The 20679-nt window shown below is 39.6% G+C and overlaps 1 protein-coding gene across 1 annotated transcript in view; it reads right to left on the bottom strand.

Moving 5' to 3' along the window:
- The window catches only part of GUCY1B1 (guanylate cyclase 1 soluble subunit beta 1), a 46552-nt gene extending 26110 nt beyond the window's left edge, over positions 1–20442 (bottom strand). Inside the window, 4 exon segments of the mRNA NM_001018034.2 lie at positions 1980–2098; positions 3576–3676; positions 19968–20041; positions 20419–20442. Coding sequence (NP_001018044.1) covers positions 1980–2098; positions 3576–3676; positions 19968–20041; positions 20419–20421 — 297 coding nt within the window. The 5' untranslated portion in view covers positions 20422–20442.
- Positions 20443–20679: the final 237 nt, after the last annotated feature.

Genomic DNA, 20679 nt, shown 5'->3' with positions numbered 1-20679 from the left:
AGGACAAAAAGGAATTGGATAAAAAATAATAATATTGGTGAAAACTTCACAAAATTCTAACTTTCTAGTTTCTTCATTGTTCACACTGAAAGAAAAATAAAATCATATGTAATTTAAAGATATATTAACTAAAGTTGCGTATTGACTTTGAGGAAAAAGGACTTAGAGCTACTTAAAGTAATGCTGCCCAATGGAAACAAAAGGCAATAAAAGCCACTAGAGCAAGCCACAAACGCTAGCCACATAAGTAATGCTAAATTTTCTAGTAGTGATGGTTAAAACCGAAAAAAGGAAACAGGTGAAATTAATGTTCATGATACATTTTTATAGAACTCAATATATCAAAAATATTACCATCTCAACAAGTAATTAATATAAAATATCAGTTATTTGTATTCTTCTTGTACTGCTTTTGAAATCTGTTGTGTATTTTACCCATAGCACATCGAATTTCAAATACTTAGTAGCCAAGGGGGCTAGTGGCTATCCTATTGAGGATGGGGCTCAGGAACGTAGAGAAACACGGGGAGGCCGCTTGCTCTCTTCCTGTGCCATTACAAATTTAGCAAAGGGAAACAATGAGTAAAGATTGACAAAAATTTTTGTAAAAACATTTGGATGGTTGTTTTGTTATGTAGACGTGGCCATTGAGAATAAAAGTTAAAATTAATACAGAGGGACTTCAAATCGCAACTTTGCCCATAAAATAATGCAAGTTAATAAAAGTATTAAAAAATGGAGTATGTATTCAAAAATCCAAAATCCCAATAAACTTCAAATATCAAACTTTAATCCATTTAAAATAACTCATTTAAATACAGCCTGTTAAAGCTTAATTTAAAAATCGCCTGGCAGCTCCTTCATTGGGAATTGGCAGCTTTTTTTTTTTTTTTTTTTTTTGACACCAGTAGTTCTATAAACCCACGGCAGGGCATTGCAGACCAGTTTCCATCTTGATTTAATGCTGTTTTAAGTTTATAAGAAAAATGTCACTATGTAAACAACAGACATTTTGATTAAACACTATAGTTCTTATTTTGGCTGTTAAATCAATAATGCAGCTGGATTGAAAGTAGTTTACATTCCCTCAAAACTGGGCTTGGGTTCAGCTAGTATTGCGCTGACATCATTTACCAGCAAGATCTGGCCGCTTTAAGCAGCCAGTTTAGAAATGTCCTTTACAAACAGCCACATAATTTTTCAACCTTCACACATTTCAAGAAGAGGGTCTTACAAATGCCTGTGCTTAAAATAGGGCAGTCAATCCAAAAATAGTCTCTCATCGAATGTGTAATTTACTAGTAAAAAACTTTTAAGGTAATTTAGACAAGAATAGAAGACAAGGGTGTTTGGGGGCCTTATTTCTTTCACTTCACCTGAAAATATCTTTGGGAGGGCTCTCCGGTTTCCTTTTGTACAGCAGCTTAATTAATATGGAACTGGGAGTGATGCTTCTCGAATTTGTTTTGGTGGCAGAGCACCTGAAAGCCATGGTGCTTTCCCCCAACTTTGAGCCCAGTAGAATCTCAATACTGACATATCATTTAATTACACTATACAAACTAGGAATACCTTAAAAGAGAAAATAGGACCACCTTATATAGCTAAGACATAAACCCACCACTATTAGCACATATAAACCATTAAAAGGGGGGCAGTTAAACATCACAATAGGCCATGTTGAGATGTTCAGAGGATGTTAATTTCCAACTTGGATGTTCAAGGTGGGCAACCAAAAGTTAAGGGAAAAAAAAAAAGAAACAAAAAATGTTAAAATGTATTCGAGACCACCCTATAACCGTTATTTTATGTGAATTAGAAAAAGTCACTGTAAAAAAGAAAAAGAAAGTAAAAGTCACTGTGATTTCATTTCAGTAGCAAGACACTGTCATCTAGCTGGCTGTGCAAAAGTATTCTAGAGCCTCCGTTTAAGAATTACTAATTCAGAATTTTTAACTACAGAACTTCAAATTGCTTACCTGTAGAAATTCTCTGACATTAGATCCCAGGACACGCAAGATTGTATCATAACCAGACTCTTGGCAAAAGACAAAAAACATCTTCCCGAACATTTGGAGGATTTCCCCAGCATTGAGATCTATTTATAGATTTGAGAGAACAACAACAGAACATATTATAGCTAGAATATTGTTAATGGGAAGAATGAAAATAGGTGCATAATTTAAAAAATTAAAATATCCCCAACTTTTGTGCAAGTGGACATAGATCCACAAGAAAAATTCATAGGGAAATCTGTGAAGACAACACAGTGACATGTCAGCAGCATAGACTGGTACTTATATGCAAAACAATCAGTTTCTCAGCTTTCACAGCAAACTACTTAACTAATTTTGACACCTGTATTTAATGTACTAACTTACTTTTTCTGAAAAACACAGAAAAAATCATCAAGAATGCACATGACCATATTTTCATGAAAAATGGTTTTCTCCATGTAAATATGCATATTTAACAAGTTGGTTACATATAACGTGTACCCCAATATCATGCTTTTTACTTACTGTTCAATTATTAATATTTCCTAAAATCTTTACATGTTTTCTGTAATATCAATTTTAATAACCTCATTAACATAGGGACACAATAATTTATTTAACCAATCCACTCCTCTCAAAAATGTAGACTTTTCCAATTTTTGATAGTACAAGTAATCTTGAGATAAAAATATACATAAATCAAAAATATATATATTCAGAAATCTTAACCTAAGTAGATCTAATAATTCTTTTAAGAAAAATTCCTAAAGGTTTTGTACATTTTTTAAGAGACTTTGACTAATGAAGCAAAATTATTCTCTACAATGTTGTCTTTATTTAGCATCAGATTAACAATATCTGTGATTTCCTCTTTAACTCTACTTTTGACAACACTAGACATTTAGCTTTTAAAAATTCGTACATTTCTATGAAAAAAATTCATATTTGTTTCAGTTTTGATTACTAATGAGGCTAAATATTTTTATTATTAACAATTTACCATTCTTTCTTTGTGATCCTTGTATTCTATAATAGATATTTACTCATCTAATTATACTTGGCAAAGCTAAAAAGCTGCTTTCTGTTCTACCCAAACTGTAGCCTAGCTGCAAATTAAGCACATGAGATTAACTTTGAGAACAACTTTTTTTTCCATGAAGCTGGTTTTGAACCCTGCCTACTTTGCACGAGCTTTCCCTAATGTAGACCTCCATTTCTTGTTCCTTTCACCAATAGTTAACAGAATTCGTGATTGCAAGAGAGATTCAAAAACAATAGTTTCTGCACACTACACTTTCATAATTACCGTATTGGACATCACAACTGAAGTTATCATCACATTAAGTGTCAACAATTTTTTCCCACCCTGACACATGGTTTTCTGTGAAGGAATGCTGAGAGCCTCTCCACTCTCTAAAGAGCTTGTAAAGGAAAACTAGGCCTCAGGACAGCCTGAGCCTTCCCTCCACCATCGTGCAGCATGCACCCTGCATAACGATACAATGGGATCTTGGTTTATTATTCCTCTGGGCTTCTCTGTGTAACTTAGCCAAAGAAGGAAAGTCACATTCAACTTACTGAGGACTTTGCTTGCAGCAGCCACCAAATCATAAGTTTTGGAATCATCATATATTATTCTGACAAGAAATTGTCCTTCTTCATCTAACTGTGCCTCTTTTCTGGAAAACAAAAAAACAAGAAACAGGGGGAAAATGCTGAAATAAAAGAATAGCTAGTATGGTTAAAACTACTGTATAAACAATGGTTTTACACCTGAAATGGGATGTTTGTTTAAATCAATGCCATGTGCCTAAAAGTCTAATGATTAAGGAGATTTAAATCATTTCACTTTCCCCTCCTCAAGTTAAAATGATATGTTTAAGCATATTTTAGCAAGACTGCCATTTATAGAGTACTCTAATGCCCAATGCAATGCCTGATATTAAATATAATCAAGAAATAACTTTGGGTTTAACAAATAATCAGCAAACATTGGTTGAGTCCCTATACGTGCCAGTCATTGTTCCGAGCATTAGGGATGGAGCCTTTAGCAAGATAAACAAAAATACTTGACCTCTTCCAACATACACGTTCTAGGAGGGGAGATAGATCGGGAATAAAACTAATAAGTAACATATAATGGTAAGTAGTTTGAAGAAAAATAAAGACAGGTAGTGAGGTAGAGAGCTTGAGTACAAAAGCCAGGAAGCCTCCCTGAGATATGGGCATTGAATAGAATCTAAAGGAAGCTCTGGGAGTGAGCCATGAGCAGTGTGGGGAAGAGGGCTAGGCAGGAGAGGCCTGGGGCCCTGGGGGACCAGCAGAAGTCAGAGCGGAACAGAGAGGGGGCAGCGTAGCCGTAAAGGAATGGGTAAGAGTGGTAACAAGGGTCGGGTGGACTTTAGGATGACTGTGGCATTTACTTGAAAGAGATGGATAGCTTTGGCCTTTGTGATATGAGCAGCGAGAGAGGAACTGACTTGGGTTAAAGGAATCAATCCTGCTGTTGCATTAAGGCTGATCTCGGGCAGAGCAAAGAGACCAGTTAGGAGGCTACCATCAACTCTCAGGTGAGGAAGCCTGGTAACTTGATTCCGAGAGAGAACTGGTCCAAAAGGAATATATTCTGCAGGCAAATTCAACATGATTTGCTGATAGATTGAATACAGGATGTCAGAGAAGGAGAGGACACAGAGTTGGCACTGAGGTTTTGGCCTTAGAAACTGGAAGGATGTTGTCACCAATGGCTGAACTAGGAGAGGCTGTTGGAAGTGGACTGAAGCAGGGGGGTAGGGGTTGGGGGGTGGGTTAGATCAAGGGTTATGTTTTAGGAGCATCTGGGTGACTCAGTTAGGTAAGTGGCCAACTCTTGGGTTCAGCTCAGGTCTTGATCTCAGGGTCGTGAGTTCAGGCCCTGCATTGGGCTCCACACCCAGCATGGAGCCTACTTAAAAAAAATGGTTATGTTTTAAACATATTACGTTTGAGTTTCCAAGTGGACTGATTAAACCTCCTAATATATCATTAGCTTATTAAATACAGTAGGTCAAAATATTTACAGTATTCATAAAAGGAAATTATAGTTACCATTTTTAATAGTTGTCATGATCATATAAATATATTAATTTTGATAGGATTTGGATTATTTCTCTCAAACAAGTGTCCAAAGGAGAAATCTATTATTCAAAATATTGCCAGTTGTAGAAAAAAACTGACAAGTTTGCAGAGATCTTTTCCAATGTTAAATTCACAAAAATACATGGAGCTTAGAAATCAATCTGACTCAGTCCAATTCATCTAAATCCCCGTAGGGTGCTAGGAGAATGCAAGACAAACTAGCCACTGTCATCAGGTGAACTTGGAACACAGTAGCTGGAATAGCTACTTATGAAATGCTGCCAAGGCAGGTCATGATCCCTTTCTCTCTCTCTGAAGCTGTGTATCACAGCTGCTGTCCATGGCTGGAATACCAGTGTCTGCTCAAGGGAAAAACTCCAAATGGTGGTATGTAATAGGTCCAGGTGGGATGAGATATTCTTAAAAAAATATCCTGTGTTCTTAAGAACATACTTTGCCTGCAGTTATGCATAACAGTGCATTAAAAAAAAAAAAAAGCCTGATTATGGTAGGCACAGAGATCTGAATTTCAGAGCCCAGAATTTATCGGTTGAATGAACTTGGACAACTCATACAAAGCCCATGAGAATTAAAGCTCTACTTTTTAAAACCAAGAGCAATAATAAGAGATACAGTGTGCCATAGTATGTTCTAAGTTGTTGAGGAGTGTGTGTGTGTGTGTGTGTATATATATATATATATGAATTAATTACTAATGACTAATATATATGATTTAATTATATATATGAATTAATTACTAAGGGCCATAGTGCTTCCCATGTCTATATATTCAAAAAATTAAAGAGCTGTATATATACAGATGTGGAAGTCTCCCTTTTGGTGAACATACACAACTATTAAACACATGTTCCAGACCTCAAGTCTTTTTAATACAAGAGGTCAATGAAATATTCCCAAATTATGAAGAAATAATGTACAAACACTGACTTATCTCTTGATAAATGTTGTTATGTGTCTCACACATTCTAATTTCTAATTGTATAAAAATATAAAATATAGGAAGGGAAAACATTTAAAGAATCCTCCACTACCTTGATAACCACTGCTAATACTATAGTCAAGTATATTTAAGTAGTTCATGGTTAAATATACTCGTATGTATGACATACACCAGATTATATTGCCTTAAAAGCCTCCTTTTTTGACTTTAGCATTCGAGGGGGATCTCTTCATGTCAATAAATACATTTCTATACTTTGCATAAAATTGCACTGTTATAAACATATTGAAGGTTTAGTGGATATTTAGATTGCTTTTATTTTTTTCAAGTATAAACAGTGTTGTGATGAGTATCTTTGTAGGTAATAATTGTATTTCTATGTAAAAACAATAAATTCCTAGAAATGGGATTTCTGATTTGAAGGATACGGATAGCCTATTTTTTTTTTTTCTCATTTTGCCGCTAACATTTTCTTACAAAATAGCATTGGTCAACAATTAGAATTTTGAAGCTTCTAATTTAGGGCATTCTAATAAAATATAGATACATTTTAATTAAATATATAATAAAGTGTAAATTAACTTATGTTCTCACCATACCCTATCCTCTCTCTTCTAACTGGAAGAAATCAAGTGACATAAATTCTTAAAATAAACTCAGTTCCTCAGAAACACTCACCAAACCATAACAATAGTTAAACGAGTGAAGTAGAGAGTACTCAATCCCTGTGCATAAAATAGAAGAATGGCCATTTCCCTAGAAATCCCCTAACCATGAGTCAATGCATTCCTTCTTTCCTTTCTGCTTTAATAAAATAAGCTCCCTTATCGTTTAAGCTTTACTTCCTGAAATTATCAGCCCAACATGCTCCCTGGAGGGAGGCTGAAATATAAATTAAACAGTAGTACATGGAAGGAAATAATCATCTTCTTTGAAAAATGTCACATTAAATTCTAATGAATTATTTAAAATACTTAGGATTCCTTATTTACATTTATCTTAGAAATATTTCGGAATTTTGAGTGGCCCTTTAATTACTCCCCCCCCCCCCCACTCACCCTGGAAAGGTGGTAGTTTGCCATCAATATTTGCGTACCTTTTATGCCCCAGGCACTTTTCTAAGTACTTTTAATATATCAGTGAAGGAAATAAAGATCTCTGCCCTCAAAGAGCTTACATTTTAACTAGAAGAAACAATGAGCAATAAATATATAATCAGTTTTATAATCATTCATGAGGCGATGAACGCTACAGAACAAGGTAGATGAGGCTAAGGAATGAGATTAGGGATGTAGGCAGAAGGTGAAGGATGCAATCTTAAATATACGGATTATAGAGACTTCCTTGGAGAAGTTAATTAATTTCCCAGCGAGATTTTAAGGGATACAATTGATCTCCATGACCTAATCTTTCTGGACCCATTTTCCTTTCTTCTGTAAATCATTTGTCTTCTCTTTTCAAGGGAAAAGTGAATTGGAGAGATTACAGACACTTTAGTAGGAGATGGTTTAATACATTCAACTGAGCAGGGTATTTACAGTGCAAAAGGAATAGTATGCTAAAGAATTAATTTCATGAAATATGCTCAATGAAGCTACTAGAAGTGCTTTTTTTCATGTGTCTCAAATCTCAATACAACTCTTCTTATAACTTCTGGACAAATTTCTATTTGTTCAGACTTTATGCTGTCAAATAGTTTGGCCTCCAGGTGGTGCAGAGACATGATAATAATCTTTCAGATAGACCTTCAAGATATATCTGCCACTATTTTTTCGAGGGAAACTTCAGTGAGATCCCTTCTGACATTACATTCTTCTTTTTCTCCATTTGGAGATTTTTTTTTTCACTAGTTACTTAAAACCACAGAGGGTGATCAGCAAAGAAACGCTGGGAAGTAAGCTGATATTCAGATTAAATAAATGATTTATATAATTCAGACAATAGTAGCTTACTTCATAATTCTCCGTAAGCTTGTAGATTTTTCTTTTTTTTTGAGATTGTATTTATTCATTCATGAGAGACAGAGAGAGAGGCAGAGACATAGGCAGAGGGAGAAGCAGTTCCCTGCGGGGAGCCCGATGCGGGACTCGATCCCAGGACCCCGGGGTCACAACCTGAGCCAAAGGCAGACGCTTGACCACTGAGGCACCCTCATGTCCCTCTAGCTTTTTTCTCAAAAGCAAAAGTAAAGGATGCATCAAACGCATAGATATAACATTTCTAACAATATTTAAGGTTTATATTCTTGATAGAGTTTCTTTTGTGCTTAAATTATCGAATTCAGCCAAGTACACTAACCAAATTTTCCAGACTCACTCATCTTTCAGAATATATTTTCTAAGTATTAACTTTGTTTAAATTGTTGTACACACAAAGCAAGTATGTAATTCCCTATTATTAAAATCATATTCCCTATTATTTAAATCATATTTAGTTTACATGTAAAAAAAGCCACAGGTTCCTCTAGGAAACACTTTCAAATTTTCTCAAAAATGAAAGACTTTGGACATACTTTGTTTTCCAATAAATTTCAGATGACAGCAAATATCATATGACACCAGAGGTAAATTGGATTAAAATATATTCAATAGTGCTCAGTCTTCCATCCTTCCCAGATAGTACCCCTTTGCAGTAGTCTGTGTTATCTTTACATATACTCAAAAACTGTATTTTGGGTTAAGAATTACATTTTTCTACTTGGTGCATTACTCAATAAAAGAAGTCAGCAGACGGTGAGACATATTGAGAGATTTATTTTTAAAGTGGCTTAAATGACACTGGATGAAGTGGGAAAAGAAGGCACTTTCTTTGGTTAACAAGTAAACCTAGATAGAGAAAAACCCATCTGGTTTCATCTGTATCACAAGTCATAGTGTTTTCCCCCTCACTATGCCAAAGAAGCAGCTAGGCTACTTCCATATGGAGTCGCACTAAGCTTGGGCAAGTTCATCTCTAAGTGTTTCAGTTTCTTTATCTGTAAAATAGAGGAAGAGCAGTATTACCTGGAGCCATGTTGGTTGGCAGAGTGAGTCTACGTGAAGGGGTCAGAATAGTGTTCCCCACCCACTTACTGCTCAGTACATCCAAATGGCAATAGTCTACTTGTTGAAGAAGATGAAGGACCCCGATGTGGGACTTGACCCCAGGATCGGGCAAGAGGAGGGCAAGAGGAGGAAGACAAAATGGCAAGTGGAAGAAGAGAAGGAAAGAAATGGCAATCAAATATTGGGAATTTTTATTCAGCATCAGAAGAGTCAAACTAAAGATGCACTTAATTTGTTGATTAAATGGTAAGTGTTCTATATTCAAATAGCCAAAAACAAATAAAGCCTATCTCCCCTAAGGGCTTCAAGAATACAGACCAAGCTCTCACATTCCATGTATTTGGAGCCACAATAAGTGTTTAAAAATTAAGTAGGCATACGTGAAAAATTTTCCTAGTAGCAATTCCCTACTTACTTACTTTTAAAGACCTGGCTATTTGTTAGAATTTGAATTGATCATTTAATTACACCAATTGCTTTTCCCCAAAAGAGTAGCAGGTATTTATTTATATTGTGGTATTTTGTGGTTTTGGTTTTTGCCTTTTGCTTTTTCAATCACTGATGCCTAACCCAAGAGCTGGAACAGAACATGTGCTCGCTCAATCAATGTATCTATGTTTTTAAAAGAAGTGAATGTATTAATTAAACATATTTCCCTCATGTGTTTCTAAACTGCCTACTAAAAATCGAACAATCCAACATTGTTGTGAAAGTGAGCAGCTTGTTTTCAAACTATTTAATTTTTAAGGATTAGGTACATAATTTGTCACAAATATCCAGGCTACATTTCTCATAACTCCATACTTAAGGAGATATTTATTCCTTAACTGTGAAATGTGAATGTACTGGAATGCCTGGGTGGCTCAGTGGTTGAGCATCTGCCTTCGGCCCAGGTCATGATCCTGGATCCTGAAGATTGAGTCCCGCAGGGAGCCTGCTTCTCCCTCCGCCTGTGTCTCTACCTCTCTCTGTGTGTCTCGCATGAATAAAAAAATGAAATCTTAAAAAAAAAAAAAAGAAATGTGAATGCACAAAAACTGAATTCATATTCTGACACTGAATCCCTGTCATTATACAATTTTCAAAAGTTTAGTATACTAGAAGGACTTGGCTTTTAGGTAAAGAGGTTTCTTATCGAGGTATGAAAACAGGTGCTTTGTGATGCTAGATCCTGAATATAGGAATCTTAAAAATAAAGTCTCAAAACGGGGTCTGATCTCAGAAAGAAAAAGTCGGCACACGTCAAAAAATCAACCTGACCAATTATCTTTAAAAACCATGTTTAATTAAAAGACAGAATGGTCTATTTTAGTGTACTGTAGGGACATCATAAATGCTGAGTTGTGGGATCCCTGGGTGGCGCAGCGGTTTGGCGCCTGCCTTTGGCCCAGGGCGCGATCCTGGAGACCCGGGATCGAATCCCACATCGGGCTCCCGGCGCATGGAGCCTGCTTCTCCCTCTGCCTATGTCTCTGCCTCTCTGTCTTTCTCTCTCTGTGACTATCATAAATAAATAAAAATTAAAAAAAAAAAAAAAAAAAAAAATAAATGCTGAGTTGTGCCCAACCAGTACTAAAATTAAAGCCCCCACTTATAAACCACAGATAACTATATATAATATTAAAACGTTAAAAATTCCTATTTTTTTTCTGTGTGGTTGTGAAGTATTAATGACATCTCAATCGTCAGTAGTGGATTCCCACTAAAGTCTGAATCTGCAAAGGAGAAACTCTGCTTTGAGGCAGCTGCGGAGGGGAGAGAGGAGAGGAGACAGGCCTTTGAAATGCAGCGACAGCTTCCTGCTTGGAGTCTCCTTGGGTTCCTACAGTCCCTCCTTAAGTCAATGTGTTCACTCATCCAAGTACTGTAAACAGTAACAGTAAATGCTGTCAAGAGTGACACAGATTGAGGCAAAGTGACATCACTCTTGATTTATAATGATTTTTTTTCCCTTTGTACAGGTTGCCACAAGAGTCTCATCAGTAACTGCCCAAATTCTGAGGACACATCCATAAACATCTCACACGGACCATTTTCAGTAGCTTCATCAGACAAATGCACTCACTTAGACCTTTGTGGGTGCACTTCATCATGAACTCACCTTGTGAGTGTGCTGAGTCACAGCTCTTCTAAAAATAAATAGGTTGCTCAAAATTTCTGGGGCTCTGGTTTTCTTTAGTAGATGTCTTAGTTGGTGAATATAAAACTACCTCTAAAAATGTCATAGCCCAAATCACCTGTATCAGTGCTTGAAAAGTCCAGGAAAACAAAAACAAAAAATGAGTAGTAACAATGCACACCCACGTTGCCCCAGGTCCACGCTAACCTGGCCGCCTTCGGAAGGAAGGTCATAAGTCCTTCTCTTTGAGGAAAAGCACATAATATGATCATTCGAAATCCCCACTATTCAAATCCCTACTGTGATGATTAACAGCTGAGTGATTTGAGACAAGGTTTTAAAATCTTGAAGCCTCGGTTCCCTCACTTATAGAATGAGGACAATGAACAACCCTATTTTCAATGGTGGCTGTGAGGACTGGGGAGACAATGGGTACAGAGCACTTAGGACTGGGACTGAGCAACCTTAAGGTCAGCGTGCAGCAGAGATGAGCTGTAACATTCAAACTGAATGACATGATGAGCATTCTCATCTGGTTTTTACATTTAATTTCAATATTACAAACACTTATCCACAGTTTATAACACTGACTTTAAGCAGCACCATATCGACTCGACTTTTGGACACTTGCTAAGGGATTTGATCTTGTCCTGAATCCAATCCAGTAACTGGCTTTTGGTACATGCAATTGGTAATCCAACAGTAGGGTTTTTTAATCCTTTTATATATCCGTACACATACGGAGATGACATAAATGAACTGGGGCTCCTCTAAAAGGAGATGCTATAACACAGTGCTCTATCTTCTGCCTCTGGTGATTAAAAAAAAAAAAGAGAGAGAGAGAGAGAGAGGCCATCTCAACAGAGCTTATAATGTGTTATATAGTGGTCGTAAATGTCATCATTCTTTTACCTGGGATAGAAACTTTTTTAACCTCAATATCTTTTGACATAAAAAAAGGTGCTCCCTTCACTAGACACATGTCATGTCAAATGATGACGTTTTTTTTTCTGTCCTGGTTACAGAAAAAAAAAATCTGTGAATATGCATGTGTTCTACTCTCTGGAAATTAAAAATGTGAAGGATTTTACACACACACACACACACACACACGGGAAAAGAGAAGAAAAAGACAACAATCTAGCAGACCCTTTCCTAGGTAATTGTTACAAAGGCTAGAATCTACTAAGACAAAACACACATTAATCAATAGTAGAAAAACATAATTATAAACTCTGGTATGGACTTTGAAGAAAAATCAGTTTTGGAGGTTTTCTTCTCTGAAGAAGTCACATTTGTTTTGCCATCTCGAAGCTGAGACCCTGTTTCCATTTCTGGGTAAGGGATGGGGAGAATGGAGAGAAGGAGAATGCTAAGCACAGGTGTTATCCTGACACATAAAATTCGAAGCCTTCGGGGACTGAGCATGGCCCACGAGGCTGGAGTGCAAAGAGAAAGCAGCGCAGGTGGACTGAAAGGGTCCCAGGCTGTTTGAGTGAATCTGAAAACTGATCCCAAGGAATTTCAGTAAAGTAACAATTTAATATTTCATGATTCGACAATGAATGGCAAGTGGATCAGAGTATGAGATGGTGGGGCCTCTGGGTGGTTCAGTGGTTTTGAGTGTCTGCTTTTGGCTCAGGTCGTGATCCCGGGGTCCTGGGATCGAGTCCCATGTTGGGATCCCTGCATGGAGCCTGCTTCTCCCTCTGCCTGTGTCTCTGCCTCTCTCTCTCTCTGTGTCTCTCAGGAATAAAATCTTAAAAAAAAAAAAAAAAAGAATATGAATTGGATCCAAAGTCACGGTATCAAAGAGGTACAAAAAATACTACAGAATATTTGCCTTTTACCTGGGATAGAAACTTCTTTAACCTCAATATCTTTTGACATAAAAAAAAAAAAGGTGCTCCTTTTCACTAGACACAAAAACATCATTTTCCCACTGTTAATGAATGAAGAGGCAAAGAAACAGATGGAAAAGCTGCTAGTACTCATGTCTTCTAAGTTGTCACCTTCTGAACTGGGCCAGTTATACAGATTTCTCCAAGTGTGTTTTCCCGTTAATGTCTTCACACTATCGGCCCATAACTATTGCTTTCCAACACACTGAGGAGAAACATGTGCTCAAGCCCCTCATCCAGCAGAGAGGTGAGAGAGTCAGAAGGACATTTTTCCTTGTGAACAGTAGCAACGTCTAGTGAACATCTGCCACAGATATGTTGAGGAGGTCAAAGGGGAGAATACAGATTTTCGAATTTCTCCTCTGGCTCTGATTTTAATGTGCAAAGCTCCTTTGCTGAAATGGCTAATTAAATAATATGTTTCTATGATTTTTGCTTCATTCTCAAAAAATGCAGAAAGTATTTGCAAGTACAAAGACCTAGCTTAGTTTCAGGGGGATACTTCAAAACATCAAAGAAAAACCTTGAGGTAGAGCTGTGACCTGGTCTATCACCTACACATCATGCTGCTCACCAGACTTGGTTCCAGTTCCAGGACAGCCTATGTGAAGACCTCCCTGGGAGCCATGTGAAGGGGTTTGCATACAGACACCTACTTCCACCTGCAGGAATAATTTCAAATGCTGGTGAGCTTATCAGCTAACATGCTGTGCCTGCCTCTGTCAGGCTAACTGGCAGGTCTTTCTACAGGAAAAGGTCTCAATCCTAACAATTATCTAATTTACCTAATTTTTATCTTACATATTATTTTTTTTTATTTTTGCTGAAGAAGTTTCTGGGTATGACAATGAATACTGTTTCATTTTTTTCAAGATTTTATTTATTTATGAGAGACACAGAGAAAGCACATACACAAGTGATGATGGAGGGACAAAGGGAGCAGCAGACTCTCCACCAAGCAGGCAGCCCAAGGTGGGGCTCGATCCCAGGACCCTGGGATCATGACCTGAACGGAAGGCAGATGCTAAACCTACTGAGCCACCTAGGTGTCCAATACGGTTTCATTTTTATTTTTATTTTTTTCGGTTTCATTTTTGTATGTCTATTACATTAGCTCCTACTTCTATCTTAAGCATTTAACCTGGCACCAGAAGAGAAGGGTTGGAGTCCTGACCTTTCAGTTTCCTGGATATAATCCCCTAGGACAGTCATTTAATCTCTTGGAAACTCAGCTTTATCACTAAAAACAACAAACATTGTGTTCAGTTACGTGTGGAATCTACCAACGACAAGCTCAGAGAAATGAGTAGAGTGGTGGTACCAGGGGGTGGGGGTAGGAGGAAATGGGGAGCTGTTGTGCAAAGGGTAAGACAGCCAGTTAGAAGATTAACAAATTGAGTATAACTAATAACAATGTATCATATACTTGAACGATGCTAAGAGAGTAGATCTTAAATGTGCTTACCCCCCCCACACACACAAAAATGCTAACTATGTGTTAGAAGTGGTAGCCAATACTATGGTGGCAACTATTAGGACAGCTTAATAAATGCATCTGATCAACACACTGTACCCCTTAAACTTACACAATGCTATGTGCCTATTATATCTCAATAAAGAAGAAAAAAAAATTGAGCTGGAAGGGCCTTTTCAATTTCAAATGGGTATTGTTGCACTCAACTGAAATTGCACAGAGGAAAGGATTTTTAAAATTTTAAATAGTTTTTATAATATAGTGTACCAGTAACCTATAAAAATCTACTTGAACAAGTGTATGGAAAAGTATAGAAATTTAATTCTATAACCTCATGAATATGAAAATCTGATGAAAATATGGCCAACCATGGTGCATTACTTTGTTTTAATTTGTTCTGATAAAATGAATATGAGGAGCATATGCTACATTTTCAAATAATAAACAGGGATTAGGGGATGGGGGGGGGGGCTAGAAAAATGTAAGATTGATTCCAAAGCAGAACCAGCATCAGGAGAGTAACAATCTTCCCATAATCTGCAGAATGGAGAGGGAGGAACAAGTCAGACACAGAGAAGCCAGCCACAGTGCTGTCAGATTAGCACAAAGGAAAGTGCTAGGAGCCAGAACGGAAGAAGACGAGAATCTAAGGGGCACTTCAAATTCAAAGAACTGGTACTAGTTGCATAGAACGGACCAAAGAGAAAAAAAGGTGAAAATGAAAAGGAAGTTACTACTTATTGTAGAGTGATGGGAGGACATTTAGTCTATGTAGACTTGAATGAGCTACTGCTGCTTAAAGCAGAATTTCGTACCTCTTAGGTGAGCTGGGGAAGAGAAAAGTCAAAAAAAAAAAAATTGGGTTCTAGGGTAAAATTAAGAATAGCTACCATTTATTAAGAGTTTCTTTAAAAAACCTGTGTTAAGCATTTTCAGACATTTTCCAACATATTACGACAACTCTACACAATAGGTATTATTATTATGTATTCCTTACACAGGGAGGCTTAGAAAGCTTAGGCATCTTGGGGAAGTCACACAGCCAGCTTATAGCAAAGCATTCGCCTTTTTGAACCATTAATGAACGATTAATTTGTGACTAGCAAATTCAACTAGATGTATTTACTTCAAAACTGGATGATCAGCATATTTCTATGCTTGAGTTACAGGCAGAAATGTTTTCATGTATGAGCTACAGGGAGAAAAATCAAGGAACAATAGGACTAAAAAAAATCCTGATAACTCTGGTAAGAGTTAGTAGCATGATAAGATTTTATTTGGAGGCAAGGAGTATATATTACTTTTCTACCCTCCGATGCCTAAAGCACTACACTACGCTCATTAAAAATAAGCTTCTAGGGACATCTGGGTGGCTCAGTCCGTTAACTCTCTGCTCTGGCTTTTCCCTACTCCTGATGTTCCCCTGCTTGTGCTAGCACACTCTCTTTCCCTCTGTCAAACAAATAAATAAAATATAATAATAACAATAATAATCATAAGCTTAACCAGAGTATGAAAAAAGGACTAAATCAATGAGTGAAAAAATATGCTACCCTACTAAATAAATATGAATTCTTTATTCAAGGAAGACGATTGAATAACCTTCTAGAGGAATTTGCTCCAACATGTATCAACTAACAGTGGGATTATATCATTTTCAAATCACATACTAATATTTTGATCCAAGTATTTATCTCATACCTTTTAGTAAGACAGAGAAGGGCTAAGCCATGTACTGTATAGCACTAGGGAGTGTTAAATCTATTTTTAATCTATTCCTTGGCCTGTTCAACTCTAGGCAAAATAATTAGGTTTTAGAGAAATATTTTGTCTCTTTGTTTTTGATACAATTTTAACCATCTGAGGTTTTAGTTTTTTGAATCCATCTTTATGTTTTCGTGAAGTTAAACCAATCTAAAATTAAACCCATTAACTTGATGCAATGATTAGTTTCACCAAGGATGACAGAAGAATAATAGAAATGATTAAATAGCAGTTAGGTGCTTTTCTAATATGTAGATCCTGACTTCATGTTTTCTCTAAAATGATGATTGGTTTTGATCATCACCTTGGGACCATGGTGATGATCCCAAGAAAGGACTGTACTATCTGAAAATTGAAAAGAAGCCAACAAAACCAAGATTTAAAGTAGATTCAGAGGTCTCTTTTGCTTGTTCATATGTATTTATGGCCTAGATCAGAGGTTAGCAAACTACAGCCCATAGGTTAGATCCAGCCCACTGGCGGGATTGTTTGCTCTGAGAGCAAAGAATCATTTTCATTTTAGATAGTTACATTTTAAGTTATGAGTGACTCTCCACAATATCCTCAATATTGACTTTCAGCCTGCAACACCTGGATTATTTACTATCTAGCCCTTTAAGAGAATGTTTGCAGAGCCTCAGTCTAGACGATTTTTTTTTCTTAAAAAGGAATTTAAGGCTTGTGTGAAATGGTTATATGATTGGTAAGAGTGTAAGTGGATACAAAGTTTACAATGAAGCATTTTTGGCTCCTACCACTCAGAATTTTCTGTCTGGAATCTGTTACTTACGGTTTTATTTGTCATTAAATGTTTGGCATCCTTTCTCAGGAAGAATGGATGGCCATTTCCTACTAAACCGAAAAAAGCATTATATAAAGTTTTATAAACATCAATTTATATAGTTTCTCACAGACGTTTGATACTCACTAAAACTTCTGCACCCTTGCCCCTGCACCCCGCCCCCCAAATCACACATTTGTTTTTTCATAAAAAGTTAAAACAGAAAGTATACTGTATGTTGAACCATCGGTTGCAGTGACTTTCCCTGGAGCAGAGGATGAAGTCGAGAGGAGGTATCAGAATCTTCCAAGGAACATTTTAAAATGAAGCTCCTCCAAATTCTCCTCTCCTTCCCACAGCCAGTGAGAACTGCTTGGCTGTGCTAAGCAAATGATCCTCCAGGGAGTGCGAAGTAACCCCTCCAGGGTTCTGACTGGGTTTGGAAACTAATGAATTGCATTCATCCCTCTCAACACAGAAAACTGAACAATGACCTCTATTCCAGATACTAAGTGGTGCCCAAGACAATATGGGCTCCGCCAAAAAGGATGCTCAGACAAAAAAGGATCAAAGTTAACACCTGCATTACAACACTAGTTTAACTAATGGTATTCCTTCTGCAGGGCTACATAATTGTTTCAGGGGTACCTTTAAAATAGACCCATATGATTTGTTTCCTTTACCAGAAAAAACGATTTTGAATGATTTGAGCTATTAACACTTTAACAGATTAAGGACACTGTTCAGAAAAAAAAAAAAAAAAGAACACTGTTCAGAAATACTTAAAGATAAAATTAATGAGTTAAAAGATATGGGTGTTTAATTAAAAATTAATATATTGTTTTTAAAAATACAATGTAACAATATTCTTAGCTTACTTCAACAGAATTAAGTTCTCATACCACTGGAATTTGAATATTTTTAGATAGTCTGACCTTCTCTGGGGAAAATATGGCCAATACAAACAGATCACTTGACGATTTAATTTTTGAAGATTTCTGATACATTTCTCTGTAAAGTATAATTTTTCATCTTTCTATTTAACTGGTTTAAGATGGTAATGCGCAGGACATTCACTCTACATCTGGTCAAAACATGTATTTAGCCATCATAGGTATCTTTTGTTGTGCTCTCAAAATTTTAAACATATTGTCATAGCATATTCACCCAGAAATTTGAGGATTTCTACATTACGGATGAGAAAACATGTGGGGGGTATGCATGATGCTTTCATAAATTCTCAAAGTGGCTTAAGAATAATCCTATACTTAAAATACACTGTCTAAAATCATGCTTTTGATGCCCGCCTTCTCTGTAACTCTAACAAGCAAAATACAAATTATGAAGGTATTAATAGATTCAAGCCCTAAAGTAAGTTTTAGCGCCTCAACACTCATTTGATTCAATCCATAATTTCCAAATCCCTTCTTCTCTTTATAATATGTAGATATGCCCTGTGGGTAACATAAATCGCTCCTGGAACATGAAATCATGCTCAGCCATACCGACCCTAGGAAGGGAAAAGTCACATCCTAAGTGCTTAATATTTAACCCAGGCCATCTCCATGGAAACAGATGTTTAAAAGAAATCATTATCCTGGAACTGCAGAATAAGACCTGTTAGAATTGATTGCTAATAACTGCAATATATTTGGGGGGAAAAATAGCATGAAAACATCACCCACTTGTTACAACAAAATGGAATCGGTGAGGTCAGGAAATGAAAGTAAAAGATACCAATGTGCTCTCCTCTGCCCACCCAGGTCATCCCTCTAAGTCCCTCTACCCCCGTTTCAGTGTGACAGCTTGTTGTTCCAGCCTGAAAACCCATATATGTCGTTCTGGTGCAGCTAGCTGGTTGTGCTCACGTTAAATGCAAATTTCAGCATAGTAACAGGGAAGAAAAAGGGAATTTTGTTCCATCGAAATGTTCAACGCGCCGGCAGAGAGGACCCATCCATCACTGCAGCGGCCTTAAGGTCTCAAGTGACTGTGCTTATCTCCCCCTCCGTGCGAAGAGCGGGGCCCCAGCGCCGGGTTGGAGCTAGGACGCTCCCGGGCGAGGCAGCCTTCGCCCCAGGGGAAGCCAAAAAAAGGGGGGGAGGGGATAGGTTTTGAGAAAATGAAAGGAAAAAAAAGACAATAAACATTCCCATTTTACTATTTCAGATGAGTAAATGCACTTGATCCAGTTGCTCAAGAATTCCCCTCCCGAGCAGTGAGCCTGGGCACACGGACAGGCTCCGGGCTCCACTGTTTTCCGTGTCCCGAGGTGCGAGGTGACCGAGGAGCCGAGGCTTCCTGCCGCTCTCAGGCTCCGGCTCTTTGAACGTCGCGGAGGCCTCCGCGGTCCCCCGGGCCCCTCCGCGTGGGAGCCGCCGGGGCGGGCAGAGCGTTCCCACGCCCGGGCCGGGGCGCCAGGCCGCCGTGACCCCCGGGGATCCTGCCCCTGCCGTTCGCCCCGGCGGCCCCGCCCCGGCCCCCGCCCCCGCCCCCCGCCCCCCGGGCCCGCTCCGGAGCGTGGGAGCGCAGCTGGGGCGCGGCGGGGGGAGGCATCTCCGGGGATGCGCGCGCGGGCAGGGCGCCCCGGCAGGAAGCGGGGGAAGCGGCGCGGCGCGGGGGGCAGCGCCGGGGCCGCCCCGGGACCCCGCACCCCCGCGTGGACACACGCACACGTGCACACACGCGCACACGCGCACTCACATGCACACACGCGCTCACATGCACACAGGCGCGCACACACACGTATGCACACACAGGCGCGCACACACGCACATGCACACACACACGCGCGCGCGCGCACACTTACTTGATGTCTTCCCACACCTCGGGGCCGTAGTTGCGGATCACCAGCAGCTCCAGCGCGTGATTCACGAATCCGTACTGCAGGGACAGGGGACACCCGGGCGTCAGGGGCCGGCGGGCTGCAGCATCCCCGCCCCTGCCCCCTGGCTCCGCTCCGTCCAGAGGGGCCTCGGGGCGCCCCCCCGCACCCCGGTAAAGGACAGAGCCTCCCGGTCGCCGTCCGCCCCCTCGCCGGGCCGCCGCCTTCCCCTCCGCTCACCTGTCGCCGCGCCCGGGAAAGTGGGGCGCCCCCGCCCCCCGCCCCCCTCGCCTCCCACACCCCCGCGCGCCCCCGCCGCACGTCCCCTTCCCGAGCCCGGGCGCTCGCGGGTCGGTGCAGGGCGCGGCCCCCCCAGCCCGCCGGGACTCGGGCAGAACGGCTGGCGGCGCGGCCGGGGCCTCGGGCGGGGGCTCACCATGGTGCGTGCGCCCGAGCCGGGAGGCGGCCCCCACGCGAGCGCGGCCGAGGGACCGGGCGGCGGCTGCGGCGGCGACAGCGCCTGGGGCCCGGGGGCGGGGGCGGGGAGCGGCGCGGCGGCCCGGCCCCTGATTGCCACCTCGGCTCAGCCAATGAGGGCTCGCGCCGCCGGAGGCTGGTCGCGGCCTCGGGATTTTGAACCGGGGAGTTCGGGTGCTCGCGGCGCCGCGGCGCTCCGGGCCTCCCCGCCCCCGCCCCC

The sequence above is a fragment of the Canis lupus genome, chromosome 15, assembly GCF_011100685.1.
Source record: "Canis lupus familiaris isolate Mischka breed German Shepherd chromosome 15, alternate assembly UU_Cfam_GSD_1.0, whole genome shotgun sequence".
Classification (NCBI taxonomy): domain Eukaryota; kingdom Metazoa; phylum Chordata; class Mammalia; order Carnivora; family Canidae; genus Canis; species Canis lupus.
Note: the sequence above shows the minus strand (reverse complement) of the source record. Positions and strands in the feature narration are given on the sequence as shown.